Below are 23917 nucleotides of genomic sequence, written 5' to 3' on the forward strand. Positions count from 1 at the left end.
TTGGTCATTAGTATTCCAAAACGAACACGCTGATTGGTCAGCTCAATCAGAGTGCTCGTTGTAAATCCTAGCATATACCAATGGAAAAAGGTCCGGTCACCCGGACGTTTTTCCATTGCTATATACTGTAACCTTTTTTCTTATTTTTTTTTTAACAAAAATTAAAAAAATAACTGTCATCCAGACTCTGGACATAGCAGAGAAACAGGACGGAGAAAATACTAGGAAAATCAGGTGCATTATTTAAAGCTAAAGACACATACCTGATTTTCCTTGTATTTCCTCCATTCTGTCTCTCTCCTACCCCTAAACTGCCTGAAATTTTTTTTTTAATTACAAAAAAAAAAAAAGAAAACAAAAACGGAGCAACGGAGACCTTCTTTTCTCCATTGCTTCCTTTCCAAAGCACTGATGTACTGGGTATGCATGGGAATGCAAGTACCATACGCATGCTCAGGACATAAAAAAAAAGCAACAGGATACGTACCAGCCACGGAAGGACAGCACGGCACCATTATACAAATACATTATTTAAGAAAAGTAAGTATTTATTTTCTTAAATAATGTCATTCTATAATAGATTCATAGGTTAGTACTAGGCTAACTGCCTGTTTGGGCCATTTGAAGGCTAGCCAGTTACCCCATGTGAGAATCAAACCCTGCACCTTGTGTCTTTAAGGTAAACACCTTAACCATTATGTCATCCTCCCACCCAAATAATCAGCCATTGCAAGTCTGAAACCCAGGACCCTGCACACCATAGCCAAAGTGATTTACCACTAAGCCATGTCAGATATAATAGCAATAACTGACTCTGTGGTGTGGTATATTAAGATTTGCCCATGGTTGGCTTTACTTAATCACTCGGGCTTCGCCTGCATGATTAAACCACACCAACCGTGGGTAAATCTTAATATAACACACTGACATCATTGGTTATTGCTTAATTATATTGAGGTTCTTGAATCTGAACCTTGTTTTTATAACCAAACTTCAGTCTGACACACCAAAGAATTGTATTGAAAACCTTAAAAGCTTTAAAACCTATAATATTTTTTATACTGCTAAGTAAATGCCAGAAAGAATTAAGCTGAACTTCTAATCATCCAACAGCTTTAAAAAAGCTGTTAGACACTTAATGGGGTTATACAAATGGTAGCCAGAAATAAAGTGTACTTCTAATGACAGTTTAAAAGCTGTTAGACACTTTGTCTTGACATCTTTTTTTTTCAGACAGTTAGATCTCTGGTACATCTAAAACTTCCAATATTTTACAAACAATTATGATGTTTTCTATTCTGATACCTGTCTGTTATCTTTTTTTGAGAAATTGATTAAAGAAGCTCAATTCTTTAGCTTTGCTCTCAAGGTGAAGTAAAGTGATTTCTTAAACACCTACCAATGTCAAGGGCATCTGGCTGGCCAAGTTTGCAGATGACTGCAAACTAGGAGCAGTCATAGAATCCCCCCAAGACACTAGCATCCTACAGGAAGAGCTATCACAGACAAATTAGTGGTGCCAAAGCCACATCTTAAAACTCAGTGCCAAAAAATGCATAATAGTATCCTTGGGGAAGTCAGACACCCTAGGAAATTACCTCATTGATAAAACACACTAAGAGTACAACCAGTAGTCAGGGATTTGCATAAGTATGTAAATAGTAACCTTGCTTTTGACCAATGTGTGTCTAAGGTAGTAAGGAATTCATTACATGTTGCTCAACTTATAAGCAAGGGTGTGGTATTTAGGTCCAAGGAATTCATCATTCCACTGTATTTGGCTCTCATCAGGCCCACCATTAAGTATAACACCTCCTTTGGTAGGTACCTGACCAGGCACATGCAACAACTGGAATGTCCACAGAGGTTCCTCACAAAAAGTTTACAGGGCATAAACCGCATGTCCTATGCAGATAGCTTCAAAGCCCTATCGCTATACTCTTATTTTCTACAGATTTTTGAGAAGCGATCTATGCCTAACATCCTTAGATCCCACTCTGATGGATCTTTTGCATATCAACAAAATGGAAGCATCAGAATTACTCGAGCTAGGCTTTTAAACTTTGCTTGTGATGTAAACAGGACACATTGGAGGGACAGGAATGTGTCTCAGTGAATTTCCTTTCTCTTGAGCAAGCTTCCCACCCATGTGAAGCAAAGTTGATGTTCTTCATGTTTCACTGTTGCAGTAATCACATTTGGGTTATCTGCCTGCAGGTAGCCCTCAGGTGGCCTGAATACCAGAGTCTTTGGATTTCTACTTCGGATGCTGTCGCTTCTTCCTTGACGTCAGGTTGTCAGGGGTATAAAACATGCAGCTGATGCCATTACATCAGTCTTTCTTGCCATGTGGTGCCCGAAGCAGAAGCAGTTTGCAAGTGCCGGTCAGCCGACTCCTGAAATTTTCGTTTTCGAGTTTCAGACCCAAAGTCTTCAAAAAAGCTAAGTACCCCATTGGGGATCCTTTTTCTTGCTCTAACCGATGTCGGTAAAAGTTAACAATTGTCTTACCTGTGGAAAGTAAATACTTCATAGAGATTTTCATACCTACTGCATCCCTTGTTTAGGCCCAGACCACGACATCCCTCATTGTCGGTTTTGTGCCTTGTTCAATGCCCAAACCATTCGTCATCTCGCTATTTTTGCAGCTAATTATTTTCGTACTCATTCTGTGTACTCCAAAATGGCTTCATCAAGCCATCCAACTACCGATATTCCGAAAAAACGTAAGGATAAAGACAGAGACAGACCTCATAGGCCCAAAACTGTCGACGACGTTTCCGTTAAGCTAGTCGCCAGTCCACCGGTACTCAGTGAGGCACTTTTGTAGCCCCTAATACCCACTACTTCTGATTCGTAGGCCTCTACTGAGACCCATTCGGAGTCCGGTATGCTGCGAGATGTTTCTTCGACTATGGAACCTGCAGATGTCTCTACCTTGGATGGGTCCAGAGCCGCTGTGCAGGCACTGGCTTCTGAGGGTGTATTCAGGCCTACAGACATTCATATTAAACTGGCGCCATCGTTTTCATCCAGGCCAAAAACTCACACCACACCTAGAAAACCGACGATCAAACTGCAGACTCAGGCTCATATGCCTAAAAAACAAATGCTTAGAATGGCTGAAGACCTTATTAACTTAATTAGGGGAAGCCAGCCTTCCCCCTCTAAGAGACCTAGAACTGATTTTCTTTCTGATTCTTCAGATCAGGAATCTGATAATGTTCTTCATCTCACATTGCTGCAGTCCTAACACTTGGGTAGTCCGCTGTCCCTCGGTCGGCCCGAATATCAGAGTATAAGGCTGACGTCGGTCAAGGCGCATTTGACTGACATCAGAACGTCAGGGTACAAATGCGCATGACCGACGTCATATCCTCAGTCTTTTTTGCCGCATGGTCCGATGCAGAAGCAGTGTTGCAAGTGCCGTTCGTCGTTCTGAAATTTTTCGAATTCGGAGTTTCAGACCGAAGTCAGAGTTGGTTAAGTACCCCGTTGGGGAATATTTTGTTTTTTTCTTGCCTCAGTGGTTTACCGGATGTCAGAAAAAGTGAATAACTGTATTTCTTGTGGGAAACAGATTCCGCATAGGGACTACCATAATTTGTGTATACCTTGTTTGGGACCTGAGCACGACGTTGTTGGGTGTCGCTTTTGTGCTAGGTTTAATAAACGCACTATAAAGCGAAGATTGGATTGTGCCAGGTTGGTCTTTGGGAAGCGGTGCAATTACAATATGCCGTCGGATGCTCCGGCGCCGGCTTCCTCAAAGAAGCGCAAGGACAAGGCAGTTAAACCTAGGTTAGAAGAGTCGTCTGAACCGGACGCCGGTTCTTTAGAGGCGTCAGGGGAACCGGTGGTTCCGACGGAGGCCTCTCTGGAGTCCCAGGGAGAAACTTTGGTTTTACAGGATGTGGCCTCCCAGGAGGCAGGTCAGGCTATAGGAGTTTCACAGGTTACTTTACTCCCCTCCCTTCCTAAGGTGTCTAGGCCCTCTCTTTCTGCTTCCAAGGCTTCTCCTAGAGGCAGGTCTTGTTTAGCTACTGTGGGTGTCACTCCTAGTTCTTCAGGTTCTGTGCCCAAGAAGCACATGCTTAAAATGGCAGAAGATTTAATTACTTTAATTAGAGGCTCTATGCCCCCTCCTGATAAAAGGCCTAGGATGGAGCCAGTGTTGGGGGATTATGAGCAGGCTTCGGATGTGTCTGAGTCTTCGGCTGAAGACTTGCAGGAGTATTCTCATTATTCTGATTCTGATGTTGATGATTCTACTCCTTCTGCTTCTCCTCCTGAGGATTTTTCTTTTTCAGAGACCCTTCACTCCATGAGAGAGCACTTTAAATGGGAAGGTCAGGACTTCTCTGACTCCAGGAAAAGGCTTAGGGAATTTTTGTTTTTACCCCAGCATAGGCCTTTGGCTATACCTCCTGTTTTGAATGTGGTGGATGATGTGTTTGCAGAGGCTTCTCTTAATCCTGATTCTTTGCCTCCTGCTCCTGTTAAACCAGATAGGTATTACAGGGTGCCTGAAGCTCATAAGTATCTTTTTAAGAGTCCTAGGGCAGACCCTGAAACTGTTAGCCATGGGCCTAAAGGTGTTAAGGCTTCTGTTGTCAAGAATCTGGTTCCTGCAGATAAAGAGGCCAGGGCCTTGGATAGATGGGGAAAGAAAGTTTATACTTCTTCCACTCTAGCCATGAGGGCTTTGAATTGCCAGTTTCACATGTTAAAATATCAAAATTATCTCCTTTCACAGTTGAAATCTAAGGTTGATGCTCTGGCGGAAGGTATTGATTGTAAAGAGTTACAGGATTTAGTGCATGTTTCTGAACAGGTGGGTAAGCATTCTTTGCAATGTGGTTTTGATGCTGTACAGGCTTCCTCTAGGGTGGCTGCCACTGGGTCAGTTCTTCGCAGGCATGCCTGGCTGAGGGATCAAAATTTATCTGACCATGTTAAAACTAGGATTTTGGATGCCCCTTTGCAATCTGATGTCTTGTTTGGTTCTCCTGTTGAGGCAGTTTTAAAGAAAATGGAAGACAAGGCTAAGTCTATGCAGACTGTAAAAGATTTCTTGCAGATTCAGCCTCCAAAGTTTAGTAGAAATTGGCCTACTAAGGGGTGGACGTATCCTTCTTATGATTCCCAGTCTAGGGGTAGATCTAGACGTGGCAGGGGCAGAGGTCAGGGCTCTTTCAGGCCTAGAACTGGGGGTTCTCCTGCACAGTCTTCGGGTGAGGGCAGGGGTCAGTCCTTTCGTAAACAGACTCAATGACCTACCTTTTCAGCTGCCAGAACCTTCTCGCCTGGCAGCACCTTTGGGAGGAAGGTTGGCACTTTTCAAAGAAAATTGGAGTTTGATTACCCAAGACAGATGGGTGTTGGATATCATACATCACGGTTACAGGTTTTATTTCCATACCTTGCCTCCTTTCAAAGGCATGCCAGACATTCCTCCTCAACAAAGACTAGAGGCTCACAAGCAAATTTCTCTGTTACTCCAAATAGGAGCCATACAGCCGGTTCCCATGCCAGAAAGGGGCCTAGGATTTTATTCTCGCCTGTTCCTTGTACCAAAAAAGGGGAACACGTGGAGACCAATTTTGGATTTGTCTATCCTCAACACTTATCTGGACATTCCCAAATTCAAAATGTTGACGTTACAACAACTTTTACCTCTGCTGGGCAAGGATCACTGGATGGTAACTTTGGATCTCAAGGAGGCTTACCTTCATGTTCCTATCAGACTAGGTTGCAGGAAATATCTGCGTTTTCGGACTGGGACTTCTCACTATCAGTTCTCTGCATTGCCCTTTGGCTTATCTACTGCGCCCAGAGTATTTACAAAAGTTCTGGCTCCAGTGATAGCTTTCTTCAGGCTAAAAGGAATACAAATCTATCCTTATTTGGACGATTGCCTGATTCTGGCTCAAGGAAAGGAAGAGCTTCTTCGTCATTTGGAATATGTGATAGCAGTGCTAAGATGCCTGGGGTATTCTGTGAACAAAATAAAGTCCAGTCTAGTACCCTCTCAAGACATGTGCTTTCTGGGTGTAAGACTGAATACAGCATCCCAGATGGCCTTTCTAACCCCGGACAAACAAAAGAATCTTTCCCTTTACTTCCATCATCTTTCTCTTCAGTCCGGGCTGACTGCAAGGACAGTCCTTCAAGCCTTAGGGTTCATGGCATCTTGTATTCTGGTGCTTCCCAATGCCAAACTGCATATGAGGAAGTTGCAATGGTATCTCAAAATGTATGGACACAGCACTGCCAGGATCTGGACACTGTCATTCAAATAATACCTTGCATTCAAAAGGAATTTTTGTGGTGGGCTCAGGAATGTCACCTAAACAAGGGACTCTCTGTGACCCGGCCAGAGGCAAGTCAGATTCTAACAACAGATGCCTCAGACAAAGCTTGGGGAGCTCATCTAAACGGAAAGTGGATACAAGACAAGTGGCCTGTCAGACTACTGCATCTACATATCAATTTGAAGGAGATGTTAGCAGTCCAGTTTGCATTAATAGCTTTCAAGGATTTACTTCTTCCAGGACAGGTGTTGATTCTAACAGACAACACAACTGTCATGTGGTACATCAACAAGCAAGGGGGCACACATTCTTATCCTCTATGCAGGCAAGCAATGATTTTGTGGGAGACTGCTCTCAGTTTACAACTAAGTCTTCAAGCAAGGTTTCTGCCGGGAGCACAGAACTCCTTAGCAGATGTGTTAAGCAGACAAATCATGGATCCCCACGAGTGGAAACTGGATCTTCATGTATTTCAGAAATTGACAGTGTCCTGGGGAACTCCAGACATAGATCTGTTCGCTTCTCCACTAAACCACCAGCTGCCAAAGTTTTGCACGAAGAGGTTTCATCCCACAGCTTGGAAAGTGGATGCTCTTTCTTTCAGTTGGAAAAATCTTCATGTGTATGCCTTTCCACCTCTGCCTCTCCTCCCAAAGGTACTTCTGAAGGTCAGACAGGACAAGCCAAGGATGATTTTGATAGCTCCAGATTGGCCTCGACAGCACTGGTACCCATTACTGAGAAGTCTAGTACGGAAGCCTCCATGGCCTTTGCCTTTGATTCCACATCTGTTGTCCCAGGAGGACAGCCATCTGCTCAATGTCAAACTTCACTCTCTTCACCTAACAGCCTGGCATATTCTGTTTTAAACCATAGAGGTTCTCAACTTCCACAACAAGTTTTGAATGTAATTTTGGAAGCTAGAAGGCCTAGTACAAGGAAAGTGTACGCAGATAAATGGAAGAGATTTTTGTTTTGGAGTGCAGCTAAGGATTTGGATGTTTCTGAGCCTGATTTAAGTGTGGCTCTTCAATATCTTACTGAGTTATTGGACAAAGGTTTGTCCTTCTCTTCTATTAAGATTCATGCTGCAGCAATTTCAGCTCACTATGACTGTGACCCACCATTGTTTTCTCATCCTTTGTTCAAGCAATTTCTTAGAGGGGCAAAGAATATAAGACCCCCACAAAGAGCTCCTACTCCTGCTTGGGATCTCAATTTTGTGTTGGAGAAACTCACTCTACAACCTTTTGAGCCTGCAGCTACTGCTGAGTTGAAATATTTGTCATGGAAAACTGCTTTTTTGTTGGCCATTACCTCTGCAAGAAGGGTTTCTGAATTGCAGGCCCTTATGGCAGTTGAGCCTTTCTTAATTTTTCATAAGGACAGGGTATCTTTACGTACTAATCCTTCCTTTATGCCTAAAGTGGTTTCTAGTGTGGCTTTAAACCAAACTATTCATTTGCCTACTTTTTATGCAAATCCCCAAAATAAAGGGGAAAAGTTTTTGCACACTTTAGATGTACACAGGCAGTTGCGATATTATTTGGACAGAACTAAAGGGTTCAGACAATCTCAGCAGTTATTGGTTTCTTTTGCTTTGTGCTCTCAGGGCAAGCCCGTGTCAAAACAAACTATTTCTAAGTGGATTGGATTTTGCATTGCTTTCTGTTATTCCCATCATGGCAAAGAGATTCCAGCTGGGATTAGGCCTCATTCCACTAGGGCTACTGCCACTTCAACAGCTTTTTTGAGGGGAGTGGCAACTAAGGATATTTTGGAGGCAGCCACTTGGAGTTCAGTGCATACCTTTTCTAAGCATTACCACCTTCCACTGTACTCTAAATCCAGGGCTGGTTTTGCCACTGCTGTGTTGCAGGGCATTTTGGCAGCTCCTGCTTCTATATAATTTAGCCATCCTCCCTTACCTCTGCTTTGGGATTCTACCCAAGTGTTAGGACTGCAGCAATGTGAGATGAAGAACATAGTACAGTTTTGTACCTACCATAAATGTAGATGTTCGAAGATCCACATTGCTGCAGTCCAATTTACCCTCCCTCCTACCCCTCTGTAGTTTGAGGTGGTTGTGTGGGTTGAGTTATCCATCTGAGGTATATTGTGTATATTGTGTATATATTGTGTGTATTGTACATATTTTTGGTATTAGGCTGGTTGGTTGTTTAGTTGTTGTTTTTGGGTTTGGACCTGTCTTTTTAGGGTCTTCTGACATCTGGGGCAAGAAAAGACTGAGGATATGACGTCGGTCATGCGCATTTGTACCCTGACGTTCTGATGTCAGTCAAATGCGCCTTGACCGACGTCAGCCTTATACTCTGATATTCGGGCCGACCGAGGGACAGCGGACTACCCAAGTGTTAGGACTGCAGCAATGTGGATCTTCGAACATCTACATTTATGGTAGGTACAAAACTGTACTTTTCTGCTCCTTCTGATTATCAGGATTTGCCCTTATCTACTTATGAGGATTCTGATGCAGAGGATTCTATTCCCTCTGCTTCCCCTCCAGAGGATTTTTCTTTTGGTGAAACCTTACACACTCTTAGGGAGCATTTCCGCTGGGAAAGCCAGGATTACTCTGACTCCAAAAAGAGACTTAGGGAATTCTTACTACTACCTCAACACAGGCCTTTAGCTGTCCCTCCTGTTCTGGATATTGTAGATGATGCTTTCTTGGAATCTAGCCTTACCCCAGACACTTTACCTCCAGCTCCCAGAAAACTTCTCTTCAAGACTCATTCTGCAGATCCAGAGACCATTTCCCAAGGACCAAAAAGCATTAAAGCTACTGCTGCCAAAAATCCTACCCCTTCTGATAGAGATTCTAGAGCCTTAGACAGATTGGGTAAGAATGTATACAATTCTGCTACTTTGGCCATTAGGGCTTTAAATTGCCAGTTTCATATGTTAAAGTATCGGCAGCATGTTATGGGGCTACTTAAACAGAAAATGATGTTGATTCCTGACTGTACTGAACATAAAGAATTACAGGATTTAATGCATTCTGCAGAACAAGTTGGTAAACATACTTTGCAATGTGGTTTTGATGCCTTAGAAGCATCTTGCAGGGCTGCTGTCACTGGGTCTGTAATTAGAAGGCATGCTTGGCTTAAGGAAGAAAACTTGCCAGATCATGTAAAAGCTAAATTACTGGATGCTCCCTTAAACCAAGACCGCCTTTTTAGCAACAGAGCAGAATAAGTCTTCAAAAGGATGGAGGAAAAAGCTAAATCTATGCAAACTGTTAAAGATTTCCTACAAGTGCAGCCTCCCAGATTCAGTAGGCATTGGCCTTCCAAGAACTGGTCCTTTCCAACCTCTTCCAGGCCTTCTCAGTCCAAACCAGGAACAGCAGACCACCTAGGTTACCGTCTCAGGCTATTCACAGACCTAAACAGTGGGGGGGTTCAAACTTCCAAAGCAGGGAGTAATAATCCACCCCCCTACAGAAAAATGGCACAATGACTTAACCTTAACCCTTCCAAGTCCTGCTCAACTACCTGCTGCCTTAGGAGGAAAACTCACCCTGCATGCAAAAAACTGGAACTCATTACCCAGGACAAATGGGTTTTGAACATAGTTTCCCAAGGATACAGATTCCACTTCCACACACTACCAACTCCAAATGGTTGGCCAGACCTACCCCCAAACCAATGAGCGGAGGCCCAACAGCAGATTGTCTCTCTCTCTTCTAAATATCAGGGCTATTCAACCTGTCCCAGCAGAACAAAGGGGACAAGGTTTTTATTCAAGAGTTTTTCTGGTACCCAGAAAAGACAACTCTCTATTCTCAACACCTTTCTGGTAGTTCCAAAATTAAAAATGTTAACTTTGCAATAGCTTCTTCCCATGCTACCCAAGAATGCCTGGCTGGCAACCCTAAACTTAAAGGAAGCTTACCTCCATGTCCCAATAAGGGAATCTTGCAGGAAATACCTACACTTCAGGGCAGGCTTCATGCACTATCAGTTCTCCACACTTCCCTTTGGCTTATCTACTGCGCCCAGGGTACTCACAAATTGTCTAGCTCCAGCCATTGCATTTTGCAGGCAGAGAAATATTCAAATTTACCCATACTTGGATGATTGTCTTATTCAGACAGAAAGCCAGGACTTGCTATTACAACACCTGGCATTCATAAAGAGACTTCTAATCTCTCTGGGGTATACCATCAACGAAAATAAATCTCACCTAGTACCCTGCTAACAGACTGTATTCCTGGGAGCAAGCTTGAACACAACTTCCCAGATGGCATTCCTCACTCCGGAGAAACAAGTTTTTTTGGCCGCCTACTTCAAACTATTGGCCACAAAACCCCAGCTATCTGCAAGGAAAATACTGCAAGGTGTGAGGTTCATGTCCTCTTGCATTTTGCTAATTCCATATGCAAGACTGCATATGAGGAAACTTCAATGGTATCTAAAAAGCCTATGGTGTCAACATTCTCAGGACCTGGAAACAATGATTTCTATCATTCCTTGTATGAAGACAGAGTTCCTTTAGTGGGAGAGGCCTGCTACCACAACAAGGGACTACCTTTCACTCTACCCCCTGCCAACCAAACCCTAACAACAGAATAAGACTATGCATGGGGGCTCACATGGCAGGGCAGTGCATTCAGGGCAGATGGAACCCAAGACAGATGCATCTGCGTATCAATCAAAAAGAAATGTTAGCTGTACAGTATGCTCTGACAGCCTTCAAAGACCGTATTCTTCCAGGACAACTATTGGTAAAGACAGACAACACCACAGTTATGTGGTACATAAACAAGCAGGGGGGAACCCACTCATACCCTCTCTGCAGACTAGCCATGGCTCTGTGGAACACAGCCTTGAGCTACCAAGTACACCTGCAAACTCAATTCCTGCCAGGCAAACTAAATTCACTGCCAGACGACCTAAGCAGAAATCTCATGGACCCACACGAATGGAAACTAGAACCCAAAATATAAAACTTCTTGGGGAACAAATGGGGGACTCCAGAGGTAAACCTGTTTCCCTCCCCTCAAAACTACCAATTGCACAAATTCTGCTCACGAACTCCCCACAGCCAAGCTTGGAAAGTGGATGCCCTGTCCTTCACCTGGGATAACCTCTCAGTTTATGCCATCCCCCCCCCCGCCCCCGCCTCTCCTTTTGAAGGTCCTACTAAAGATCAAACAGGACAAGCCAAGGACAATACTGATTGCACCAGACTAGCCACGCCAGCACTGGTACCCCCTCTTGTGCAGTATGACACTGCTATAACCATGGCACCTGCCACAGACCCCATCCCTGCTGTCCCAGCAGGCGGGCCAGATTCTGCACCCTCAGCTTCAAACTCTAAACCTTGCAGCCTGGCTAATTCCTTGAGTGCTCCCCTAGCATCCATCAGTAAGCAGGTACCAGATGTCATTCTGGAGGCAAGGAGACCTAGTACTACAAAATCCTATGCTGAAAAGTGGAAAAGATACTGTTCCTAGAGCCAAGTTCAGAGAATGGCACAGCGGTGCCCAGCTTACCTCATATTCTACAGTACTTAACAGAAATGCTCCACAAGGGCCTATCCTTCTCGTCAATTAAAATTCATGTCTCTGCCATTTCAGCACATTATAATACTGAGCCACCCCTCTTTGCTCACCCCTTGCTAAAGCAATTCTATAAAGGGGCAAAAAATTTAACACCCCACAGGAGAGCTCTCACTCCAGCCTGGGACCTTAACTTTGTATTGGAAAAGCTCACTCTTCCCCCCTTTGAACCAGCTGCTACAGCAAAGTTGAAATTCCTCTCATGGAAAACAGCCTTCCTTCTAGCCATTACTTCAGCTAGAAGAGTGTCTGAATTACAGGCCCTCATGGCAGTGGAACCCTTCATTATCTTCCATGCAGACAGGGTTTCCCTCAGGACTAATCCTTCCTTTATGCCCAAGGTGGTGTCTTCTGTGGCCCTAAATCAGTCCATTCATTTGCCTACCCTTTTCCCTAATCCACAAAACAAAGGGGAATGAATACTGCACTATGTGGACGTGCACAGACTACTTAGATTCTATTTGGACAGGACTAAGCCTATCAGAAAATCTGAATAGCTGCTAGTTAGCTTCGCTGCAGGGGCAGAGGGCAAGGCTATTTCAAAGCAAACCATTTCCAAATGGATAGCCCATTGTATCAATTTCTGCTACAAGCACCATGGAAAACCTACCCCACAGGGGATAAGATCACATTCCACCAGGGCTGCATCTACCTCTGTGACATTTCTGAAAGGGGTCCCTACTGAGGACATCCTAGAAGTTTCTACTTGAAGCTCTGTACATACCTTCACCAAGCATTACAACTTGCCTATCTTTTCTAAATCCCGAGCTGGATTTGCCACTGCAGTCTTGCAGGGATTAATAGCTGGCCCTAATGCTCTTTAACTTCCTCCTCCCTTCCTTAGCTTTGGGAATCTACCCAAATGTGATGACTGCAACAGTGAAAAACGAAGAACATAGTACAGTTGTGTACACTTACCATAAATGTAGATGTCTGAGTGTATTCACTGTTGCAGTCCTGGTTACGCTCCCTCCAGCCCCCTGACTTCTCTTGCTTCTACCTTTCCTTCTTGTTTGGCATATGTTATATGATATGTATTTGCTTTTTGCTGGGGGTGTACAATACCATATAATAGCTTCCTATTGTGGGGGCACCTGACATCTGGGGCAAGAAAAGCTGATGTAATGGCATCGACTGCATGCTTTATATCCCTGACAACCTGATGTGAAGGAAGAAGCAACAGCATCCGACGCAGAAATCCAAAGACTCTGGTATTCAAGCCGGCTGAGAGCTACCTGCAGGCAGATAACCCAAATGTAATGACAGCAACAGTGAATACACTCTAACATCTACATTTATGGTAAGCACAACTGTACTTTCCCTAAGCCTATTCAAGAGAAATCTGGACCAGTGGATGAGAAATTGGAAATACACCCCAGGTCTAGCATCTATGTCTTTAATGGACAGAAGCAGCATGTAAACTTTGCCCTAGCTTGAATATACCCCTTAAAATAACCTCTAAGGCACATAAACTTGCAGAATGCAATTGGGATACTTGGCTAGGCTTCTAAAGGCCCCAGTGGTCATCAGCCTAGTATGCACCTGTGAACCTATGATTGGAGACCTGATCATAATCTTCAGTAATCTATATATTTTTTTTTTAATTTTAACAATGATGTACTAATACAGGTTTTTGTAAATATTCAAGGCCACCACCACTTTGAAGCTAAATGACTGATGGCTGCATACCAAGCCATATTATGCCTCCAGGTGTAGAATAAACAGAAATAATTCTGGTTGTATCTTATTCTGTTTATCAATGTGCAGATATGTATGTAATATCAGCACCAGGCTTGTGATGGAAACACTAGTGATCGACAATCTAATGTGCTATTACTGATATGTTATTCTGGTGTTTTGTTGTAAAAGGTCAAGATTGCAATATCTCAGGGATTTCTTTTCCCTAAGCTGGTCTAATCTTAGAGATGGTATTTGCAACTACCAAGGGATGTGTAGGGTGCAGATGGATTTGCTTCTTGCAAATTTTTTTTTAATTTTATAAGATTAACTGGGATTTCCAGTCATGTGACTCTGAGGATTTGTGATCAGTATTATATGAGTCTTCACAAAAATTTCACAAGTTTCATTAGGGAACCATGAAATACATACAGTCTAGTATGTGATATATGAAATCTCTTGTACTGTAGCCTAAGGAAAGATTTGTGGCAAGTTCCCCCAAGCCTCTGTTGCAAAATATTTCATGTGTCTTGCTAATGTGACCACTACGCTTTCCATTAATCATTCTTTTTTTAGTTTAGGATCATTGTTTCCCATTTATTTCAAAGAGGTGTGGTATTGCACAAGCTAGCTTTTCACTATGACTTTACATACTTTATGTAGGATTTTATGAATAGGTGTCACGAGTGGTTTAATACTACTATTTTAAAGTCATTTTTCTCTGTTTTTATAAACACATTTAATGTTTTTTTGATAGTTTTAACAATATATTTAGGGTTGTATAGTACTATTTTCTAGTTTAATGTCATTTAATTTTTGGCTTGGGTGCCCAGTTTGCTGGTAATGCCATCTTCTAATTGACTAGTTGCAGCTGATTTTTTTTAAAGGCTAGATTTGATTTCTGAGAAGTTGCTTTGAACAATGCTTATTTCCTGAGTATGCAGTGTGTGTGTATTTTTTCTGTTAACAGAGCTGAGGGATAGTGAATGAGGAGGGGCAAGGGTTGAAGGGTGTGTTTGATTAATTGATGAACTGTGCAGAATGTGATAAACTATTTGAAGATATACATAGAGTGGTGATAGGTGTGATAAATAAAATATGTACACACTGTGTTAAGCCCGTTTATCACCTCACCTTTTTTATCAGTAATTGTAATATTTTGTGTTTGTGTGTATGTGTGTGTGTGTGTGTGTGTGTGTGTGTGTGTGTGTGTGTGTGTGTGTGTGTGTGTGTGTGTGTGTGTGTCTAAGCATGCACGCTCATTGTATAGGTTTGTATTATCTTCTACGGGACTGTGAAACTGGATAACCTGCAAATATTCTGAGTGTACATAGAGTATGTGGTCAGGGAAAATCACCAAGTCATTTTTTTTGTGTGTGTGTGGGGGCAGATAATCCTTCCTGTAATTCCCCCCGTCCTTACATATACTAATTTCATGGTCACAAAAGAAGAGAAAATATGTCTTGAGCCTGAAATATGGCTCAAGAACTTGCACCAGGCCTAAAAAAAAGTTAACATATTTGGGAAGCCAATGCTTCAGGGAGATTGCTTTGGGTGCTCTTTTTGGAGGATCTACATTCAAATAGCTAAAGATCATAAAGTTTAACCACAGAGCTCCTATGTTGGTTATGTATGTTTTATAGCATGACTCACTGAAGTTATGCCTTAAGAAAAATAATGCGAGTCTGAGGGAATCATGTTCACTTACTTTATTAAAAAGAAAACTTAAAAGGAGAAAACTTATGATTAGTTAGGCTTCTTTGGAATTAGCCATGAGCCCCACATTTGATCTGATTTATACTCCATATCATCTAGATGCTACAGTTAAATATTTTATATTTTAAAATTTATAAATTCATATCAGTTTTGTGGATTCAGAAAAATGGTTAACATGAAGTCATTTTTGCTCATGCCTTTAATTAAATGTATGCCATCTAGCACATAGTGTTTTGTTTGACAGGTTGAACAACCTTTAAGGACAAAGAAGGCAGTGTGGCATAAACTGCTGTCCAAACAACGTAAAAGGGCTGTAGTTGCCTGTTTTCGAATGGCACCCTTATACAACTTGCCTAGGTAAGACTTATCACATTTTTTGAAGTGTCTTTATATGTTCATTTGTTCAGATATGAAATGACATCTCAAGGCAGGGCTTATTCATAATACTTCACACCAACAAAGAACAATAAAAATGTACCAATAGGTGGTTGAAGTAATGCTAAGGCTACCATTTCTGATGCTAACAGACTATGTCTGCACATCAGAGACAGAAAGCATCCAGCTTTGTCCTGGTGTCCATGAAGGTTAGTGCTATAAGCAAACACAGGAGCCACAAGGATAAATAAGTTAATGTGGGTGATGTTATACCAGCAGCCCAGGTATTTGTATTATGAGAAGTGAATATGAGAGACAGATGGATTATCCGAAGTAAATCGTTGCAACATGCATGATGTTGTTTTACATATTACTACAGGAATTTTCATTTCCTGAAAAAACAAAGTCAGTTATTATGTCTGTCAAGATACAAATGTGCGGCCTGTGGCAAGGGCCAGTGAAGAACTACATGCTCAGCATCTTGTTACTGAAATATTCTGTTTTCTGATTTTGATCTTTTGTCATAAGGGAGATTTATGAAGCAAAACAGGCATCCTTAACGACTAAATGTAAACAGTAAAGATAATATGACACATGCAAAGGCTTTGCCCTTTCCCTGAATTCCAATTTAGGATTGCTGGGGAGAGAAGTCTCCTGCTACTCAAATGAATTACCAAAAACAAAATAACTATGTGTTTAAACACTTAATTGTTACTATTCCCTTGTTCATAATTTTGAATATGTATTTATTATGTAGATTTTCTAGAGAGAAAAGGCAAACCTGTTCTGCTTCACAAACTCTACCAAGAGGCCTAGGATTTAATGATAACTACAGTTCTGACCTCCAATATGGAGTGAGGTGCATTCTTACATTTAATTATTTCCTGCTTCCTCCTACATGAGCACAGATTCTTGGCTGTATCCGCTCATGCAGAGCAATCCCAGAACCCTGTTGGCTTGTCTTCTTGGGTCAGAACAGTACACACAGCTGCCATCAGCAAAACTTGTAGAGAAGTTGGGAAAGACTGCAAAGTTACAACTTGTTCAGTCTGATCTATCTTCTGTTCTGACCTAGCAGCTTGAGTTCTGTCCTATACCACTGTCATTTGTACAGTTGTACAATACCATTCCAGTGGCCTGTTTCATGCAGTTGTTAAGAATAATATTCCGAAGATGCAGTTTGCTTTATTCTTGGTGTTTCAAAATGTATGCTTTGATTCTAGAAGGAATTTCTAGAAGGAATTGTTTTTTGTGTGTGTGTCACTAAAGTGTGCTTTATGGGCCCTACACTTAAAAATAATATGTATCTATTTACATTTAGAAGCCATTGTATGAAGCAGAAAAAAATGAAAAGCAAAAAATGCAGATTTTAATAATGATTAGGACAAATGCCATTTCCACTGTTAATGTATACACTTGTGATAATAACCATCAACTTTTGCTTCCAGTTTTCTATCTGTATATTTCTCTCCCCCACTTTGCTTTTGGCATTTTGAATTGATGACTCCTTAGTAATGAAATCTTGAGTTTGCATTTGGTTACCATTTTTTCATGTTCTTGTTGTATCATGCTTAACCTGATTTTTATTTTTTTATGATTAGGCTGCTGTTATTTTACCACAGTCGTGTAATTTACTCTTTATTTCCATCCCAACAGAAGTTGCTTTTGAGTATAACTTGTGTAGTGAGTCAGCACCACTATGATAATGATGTCATGCAAGTTGTTTCAAGCTTAACTTTAGTCCATTGTTTTCTCCTCACAAGGTAGTACATGGCTGTTTTCCTCTAAAGGTTTATATTTTTTTTCTTTATTTTGGTACTTAAATGAAAACCTGTGTGCTTTTCTTCAGACACAAAATTAACAATTACTTCCTGGCCTCCTACCAACTTATTTGGCTGGAAAAAGTATATGAGCGCACTGACTATGATGGTGTTGTACTCATGCTCACGGTAAAGTAACTGAAACTTAGAAGACTCTGTTTTGTAGCACAACATTTCCTTTTCCTAAGCTAGTCTGAAGTTACCGTAACCCTAACTTTGTACAATTTTCTGCTTGAATTTTTTTACTAGTTAAGTAATCTGTTTGAACTTTGAATGATTATATAATATGTGTCTGGAAAGTAACTGAAGCCAGTGTAATAGACATCTATGGTTGAAATAAAAATTAGTACACTAGGGTCATGCATAGTGAAAAAGAAACAAAGGAATGCATAAAAGAAGAAAAGGAACAGAATAGTCTTTTTACAGCTTCACATTTAAAGCAGCAGTAAAACAAAACATTGCAAGAATATTAGCATTAGACAGACCTTTTTTTTCCATTTTAAATGATTCCTGACAGCATCCAATTTTATGGAGTACTACATTCTGTGATTCTTCCATTTACTTAACATGTTCTTTCCATTGGAGACCTATATATTGACTTGGAAATAGTCATGCATGTCTCTATTTTCTTGACTGTGAGGTTTATTCACCAGGGCAGTCTTAACAGCAGTATTGACCTCAGGAAAAGCAGTGCAGTGGAGCCCCTATCTACACAACCACTCATAGGAGTAAAAATGAAAATGTCTGATAAAATTAACCATAAATTTATTGTTACTTCCAACAAAATCAGTGTTTCAACATTAAAAAACATGCTGTACAGCAAAGATTAGTCAGCATAAATATTTGAACAACATGAGCCTTGAAAAACTCACACACACACACACACACACACACACACACACACACACACACACACACACACACACACACACACACACACACACACACAGGGCTCAGTATGCCCATGCATTAAGACGGCACTGTAATTCACAGCTGATGAAACAAGTTCCAGTTTCAAAATACCTCCATGTGGCAACTCATAATGATAAAAGAGGAAGTTTGAAAAGGAGTGTGCAGATAGACATATGTTATTATTTCATACCTAGGAATCTACCATGTCATTGTGGTAATCCTGGGTACAGTGCCAAATGCTTTCACCTTATATAGTAATATCATAGTGGAAATTATATCCTCACCCTTTTACAAAGAAGAGAAAAGCCCCTTGGGCATTCTCTTTCCCCTGCACTAAATGGACCTTCACTAGCATATGTTTCTTCTTAAACATACATCACCAAGGTCATAAGTAACAATTATATCAGTGCAGCTGTGCACTTTCCCTTTATAGTTACCTTAACATGTAATTCCCTGTCATGATTGTGAAAGGTACCATTTTCAACTTGTATAAACAAATATAAATGATTTGCAGCAGAATTAGCATGCTGCTTTTCTATGAGGAGAAGTAAAGCATCCTCATTCCCCTCATTGCAGGCAGCTTTGCCCCACAAACACCTTTGCTAATATAACTGATATAATCAGTTCTGTGGAAAGCTGTGTGTCTTGTAAAGGAGAATTTCCTCTGCAGCAGCCTCAGTCAAATAGAGTGTATTTTACATTCAGTGATGGTCACAAGACTGGATTTTGCAACTACAGTATATTACCTTACCTGCATTTTTTTCCTTATGGAAGCAAACGCATAACACTTTTTGTATAGCAGTAGCAAGGTAAGTCTAGTAAGGAATAAGATTACCATTTGTAGCTATGATACTTCACAGTGGCTTCTTACCTGCCCATTTTCAATATATTTAATTGTCTATTACATCACAATGCCAAGTCCATAGTGTAAGCTTTTCCTAAACATGGCATCACTTTGAATCAGAAGCAAATCCCCACAAGTGTCTCTCTTCATATCCACACATATGTCTGCAGACTACAGAATTTACTTTTAGTTTCAGGAAAAAAATATTTCTTCAGGTTACGAATTGTAATAAGTGTTGCTGTTATGTCTTATGATATGACACTTAATTGTTAGGTATACCAACTGCTTTTCTTGATAGATTAGTATTTTTACATATCTGATTTCACATCTAACCACATTTAGTGCTGTCTATATTTACTTTATTACAATGTCACCTATCTGTGGACATTAATAGTGTTTGAGAAAAAGCTCTTATCCTGTTTTGAGTATATTATGTAGTTCATACTTTCTGTACTTCCCACCTTGTGTTCTGTAGTATAGCTTTATGTGACATAGGTTGTTTGTATGTTGTTTTGTATGTGAATGATTCAAAGGGATAAAAAGTAACATACTCAGGGTTATAGGATAGTTAGAATGCAATTTAGTAATTCTTTCTGTTTGGTGTAGTAATACCTTTTCTTAATTTTTTTAAACTAGGCATTATGAGAAATACATTTAGTGTATTGCTGCTTTAAAGTGTTGCATGCAATGTATTTTAATTCTGTAGTCATTCAAGATAAAAGTGGTAATTTTGGAAGTGCAAAGCATCTTTTCTGCAGTTTTGAATTCCTATGGTTACAGAAATGTGTTGCACAGAGACTTCCATTTTTGTTGTTTATTAAAAGATTAGCAGTAATGTCTATTATAAAGGCTTCCGCTGCTTTTATAAGGAAACAATTGTTATAGTGCTTAATTTCCAAGAAATGTGGTCACTTCTTTTTCAGTGCAGTGAAACAGAGGCAAACATTCAAAGCCTTATTCTATAATAACATAAAACTGAACTCATTGGTTGTACTTGCCTAAACCAAAAAAAAAAAATCCAGAAAATAAGAAAAAAAATATGAAAAATAAAACTAATAGTTTACATCATAGATAAAAGTCATATCTTTCTTCATATTGTCAGTTACATTGGCTGTAACCATACTCTAAGGGACCTACAAATTTGTTTTTTGTATTTATTTAAATCAAGACGAATCTTTTGTTCAGGTTCTTCAGCGACATTTTAATCAATACTGTTTTCCTGTAATTCTACCTCTGTTATACACAGCACTGATTAGCAGGCAATGCTGGAATTCTGGCACCAGTCAAAATATGAGAATTGTACAAAGTTTGCTAATCATTAACCACCTAAACTGTTACAGTACATTCCTTTGAACCCCTCCTGATTTCCCTCTCACCCCCTTCCTAGGCATCGCTCAATTAACCTCTTCCTTCAGGGTTATCAGAGGTTTTGGATAGAGACAGAGGAATACTCATTTGAGGAGAAGATAGTTCAGGATTTAGCTGTAAGTACTCACCCATCCATTAGTGAATCATATAGAGCAAAAGACTATATGATTTGCGTGGCCGAGTTCAGCATTTTTAAGAATGTCACTTTGCATATTGTTTTATGTGCTGCGGTTTTTAAACTTTAAAACATGCTAAGGCACTTTAGTAAATAGATAGGCTCCTAAGTCAAAATTAAGGTTTCAGTTAAGTTGACCCCTTAATGTATTACGTTTTTATTTGCTATTTTATTGAGTAATTTTTGTATAGTTAACTATATTACTGTGCCAGCAATTGTAAATATGTTGGTAAGTATTCCCAGTTCAGAAATTTCATTTGGCATCCTGCTGATGTATTAAATAAATATTGACATAAAAAAGATTAAGCCTTCATGTAACTCATGCTTTGTCGATGTCTTCAGTCCTAGTTTCTATTTTTGCTTCTCTGTTGGAGTAGATGTTTCTTTGTTTGTTTGCTTTGCATATTGGTTTTGTTTTGTTCCTGCATGTTGCAAATGAAAGTTTGTTAAATGCAACCACATGTCTTAACCAAATTCATTTTAACAGAAACAGTATGCCTGCTTCCTCACTGTTTCAATAAAACTTGTTTGCAGATATCATCTATGTAAAGTAGTTCAAAAGTGCCTGGCATTTACTAGTACATACATTTTATATTGTGGGTACTTAACACCCACAGCATGCCTTGGAAACTTGAAAATGCATTTTGCTGTTATTTTGCCAACTGAATAAATGACATTGTTAGTTATTGTTTAGAACAGAGATTGTTCCTTTCCTGAAAAGTTTTACCAAGAAGTATATGTGATCCACAGACTCTCTTTAGCATACATAGCTGAGGGAGGGGAGAAAAGATTTAAAAAATAGCGATAATTGAGCACAAGGATGACAAAACAAATCGCGTACCAGGAATATAATACCTAATGGCTGTAAGGACATAACAAATATATTTCTTATTTCATGCAGGTGTAGTTCAGTCATCTACCAAAAAAGTAGCAAAAGTGAAACTGACAGAACCACAAAAGACAGTAAATAAAACCAGAACTTTGAAATACAGTTCAAAAAAAGAAGCAGAAAGTATGCCCATAATACTGTAGGTGTGACAATGAAAATATATATGGCATTGCAAATGGACAGTGGTGACTGGAGAAGGAAAGCAAAACTAAACTATTGCATTAATTGGACCTAGAAACCAGAATGTAGTGGTTATGATTATATGCTGAGAATGGAAAATAGAAGTTAAAAGTTGATATTTCAACCTTTGGTGTTTAGAAATAACATGGAATAGAACTTGGAAAGTCAGTGAATGGAGCACAGTGTATTCATTTTTTGTTTGTTTGCTTGTTTTAATTCATTTATTTAACTTTATTGACTAGATACAAGAGTGACTTGAGAGCAGTGGCTGGTTAAATAACTTGTTTACAGACATAAAAAATGCAAGCGGAGACTGATGGCATCAAACTGAGAGATGCAAGATAAAGCTAATTAGCAGCTCTCTGCTGCTCATAAGTCAGTGCTGTCTGTAAATGCAAATATTCCAGTAGAGTGGACCAATATGGTAGATGCAGATTACAGCGGGGTGGAAAGAAGCAAAGTAAAGCAAAAGAGGTGGTAGCTGGGCTCATGACAACAAAGAAACATTTAAAGAGGAGGCAAGAATGTTTTCAGGACATATACTATTAGCAGCCATTAAGTTAGTTAGGGGGTGACTGAAGTAAAGTACACCCAAGAAACAGGACTGTGATGTGTGTGAAGGTCAGTATCTTGTAGGTAACACTGATAGCAGCTTCAGAATAGGAGAGTAGAGACTGGCGATAAGTGCTAATAATCATGAGAAGGACAGAATAAATATGAAGGGTAATGTAATGTTTCAGGAAGCAGAAAGTAACATAGCAATCTGTCGAAGTTCTACAGGAAAGAAAATTAGGGCAGGAAAAGTGTACAGAACATATAAGACTGACTGTAAGTGTGGAGATATAGAAATGAAGGGAGAGATGAACCAGAACTTAATGATGAGAGGAGAATACCAGCTAGACATGTGTCTTCAACCAAATGTAGTGGAAGGGAAAGACAGAGAAGTACACAGCAACACCTTCTACCAATGATTTAGTGCAAATCTGTAAAACATTTAACTGTCCCACAAATCGTAAACAGTCATGAAATAAAACAGAGTAGGGTGCTATAGCTGTTCAGTTACCAGAGGTGTGTACATATCATACTATTCCCAAAGACAGTTCTTCAAATAGTTACATACTGTGCTCTGCAGGGAGTTGTTTCATTTTAAGTATTTAAAACAAGATGCTGATCTGGTAATGTGAAGAGATGTAGTGTTATGTTACTAATACAAAGTTATATCTGGCAGTTTGGCACAGAGATTTTAGCACTATGTGCTGGTAGACCTTTACCATTCAACAGACTTGAGTTTGGTTCTCATAGTCTCAATCTTCCTAGTATGGGACTCTAAGCACTTAACCAGACATTACTCACAGGTCAGCCCTTAAAAGGGACTATGGGCCTGGGGGCTTACCTGCTTAACATTTTTTGTTGTTGTTTGTTTGCTTCTTTGTTTTGTTCTGGCAAACAATGTTTGAGGCCAAGCTTACAATGGTGGAGATCAGATGGTTGAAGTATACCAAGAGACCACCATGGAGCTGTGACCAGGGTAGGAGTATATCACTGGTTTACCTCTTAGCTGCTGTCATAGAGGAACTTGGTACCAGTTCTGTCACACCGGTGGTAGAAGGGAGGGTAAAGTCAACCACGTCTCTGAGACAAAAGATCACCTTTATTTCCCCAATGCAAGTCAGTATGGAAACTGGAAGTAGAGACCCGTATGGCCTTTTGTAACTTATTATTCAATTCTTAAGATGAAAAGAATATACAAATTTAAAATCCACAGAAAGAAGTATTGTCTTTCCCACTCCTGCCTCCCCATTGAGGGAGTGATTCCTCCACATTGGTCTTCAGACTATGGCTGCTGATTATGTGTAAGTGAATGATAAATGAAGCAATTAACCATTTAAAGTATTCTGATATAACATATTTCACTGATAATTAGTGTCATTCAAGAAAAAAACAAATATAACTTCCTAGTTAAGGCATTGTGTGCCACACATTCTGTCTTACTCTGCCCAGTACTGACAGACGCTAACTGCATAGTCCAGTGAAATGTAAATTTCTTATATACCTGTTTA

The 23917-nt window shown here is 40.2% G+C and overlaps 1 protein-coding gene across 1 annotated transcript in view; it reads left to right on the forward strand.

Moving 5' to 3' along the window:
* RYR3 (ryanodine receptor 3) overlaps nucleotides 1-23917 on the forward strand; it is a 3250282-nt gene that overhangs the window by 2654473 nt on the left and 571892 nt on the right. Inside the window, exons 74-75 of the mRNA XM_044074157.1 lie at nucleotides 15539-15651; nucleotides 20633-20729. Of these exons, the coding sequence (XP_043930092.1) occupies nucleotides 15539-15651; nucleotides 20633-20729 (210 nt within the window). The remainder of the gene's footprint in view (nucleotides 1-15538; nucleotides 15652-20632; nucleotides 20730-23917) is intronic.

This window comes from Protopterus annectens, chromosome 6.part0 (genome assembly GCF_019279795.1).
Source record: "Protopterus annectens isolate FY-2018-M chromosome 6.part0, PAN1.0, whole genome shotgun sequence".
Lineage (NCBI taxonomy): Eukaryota > Metazoa > Chordata > Ceratodontiformes > Protopteridae > Protopterus > Protopterus annectens.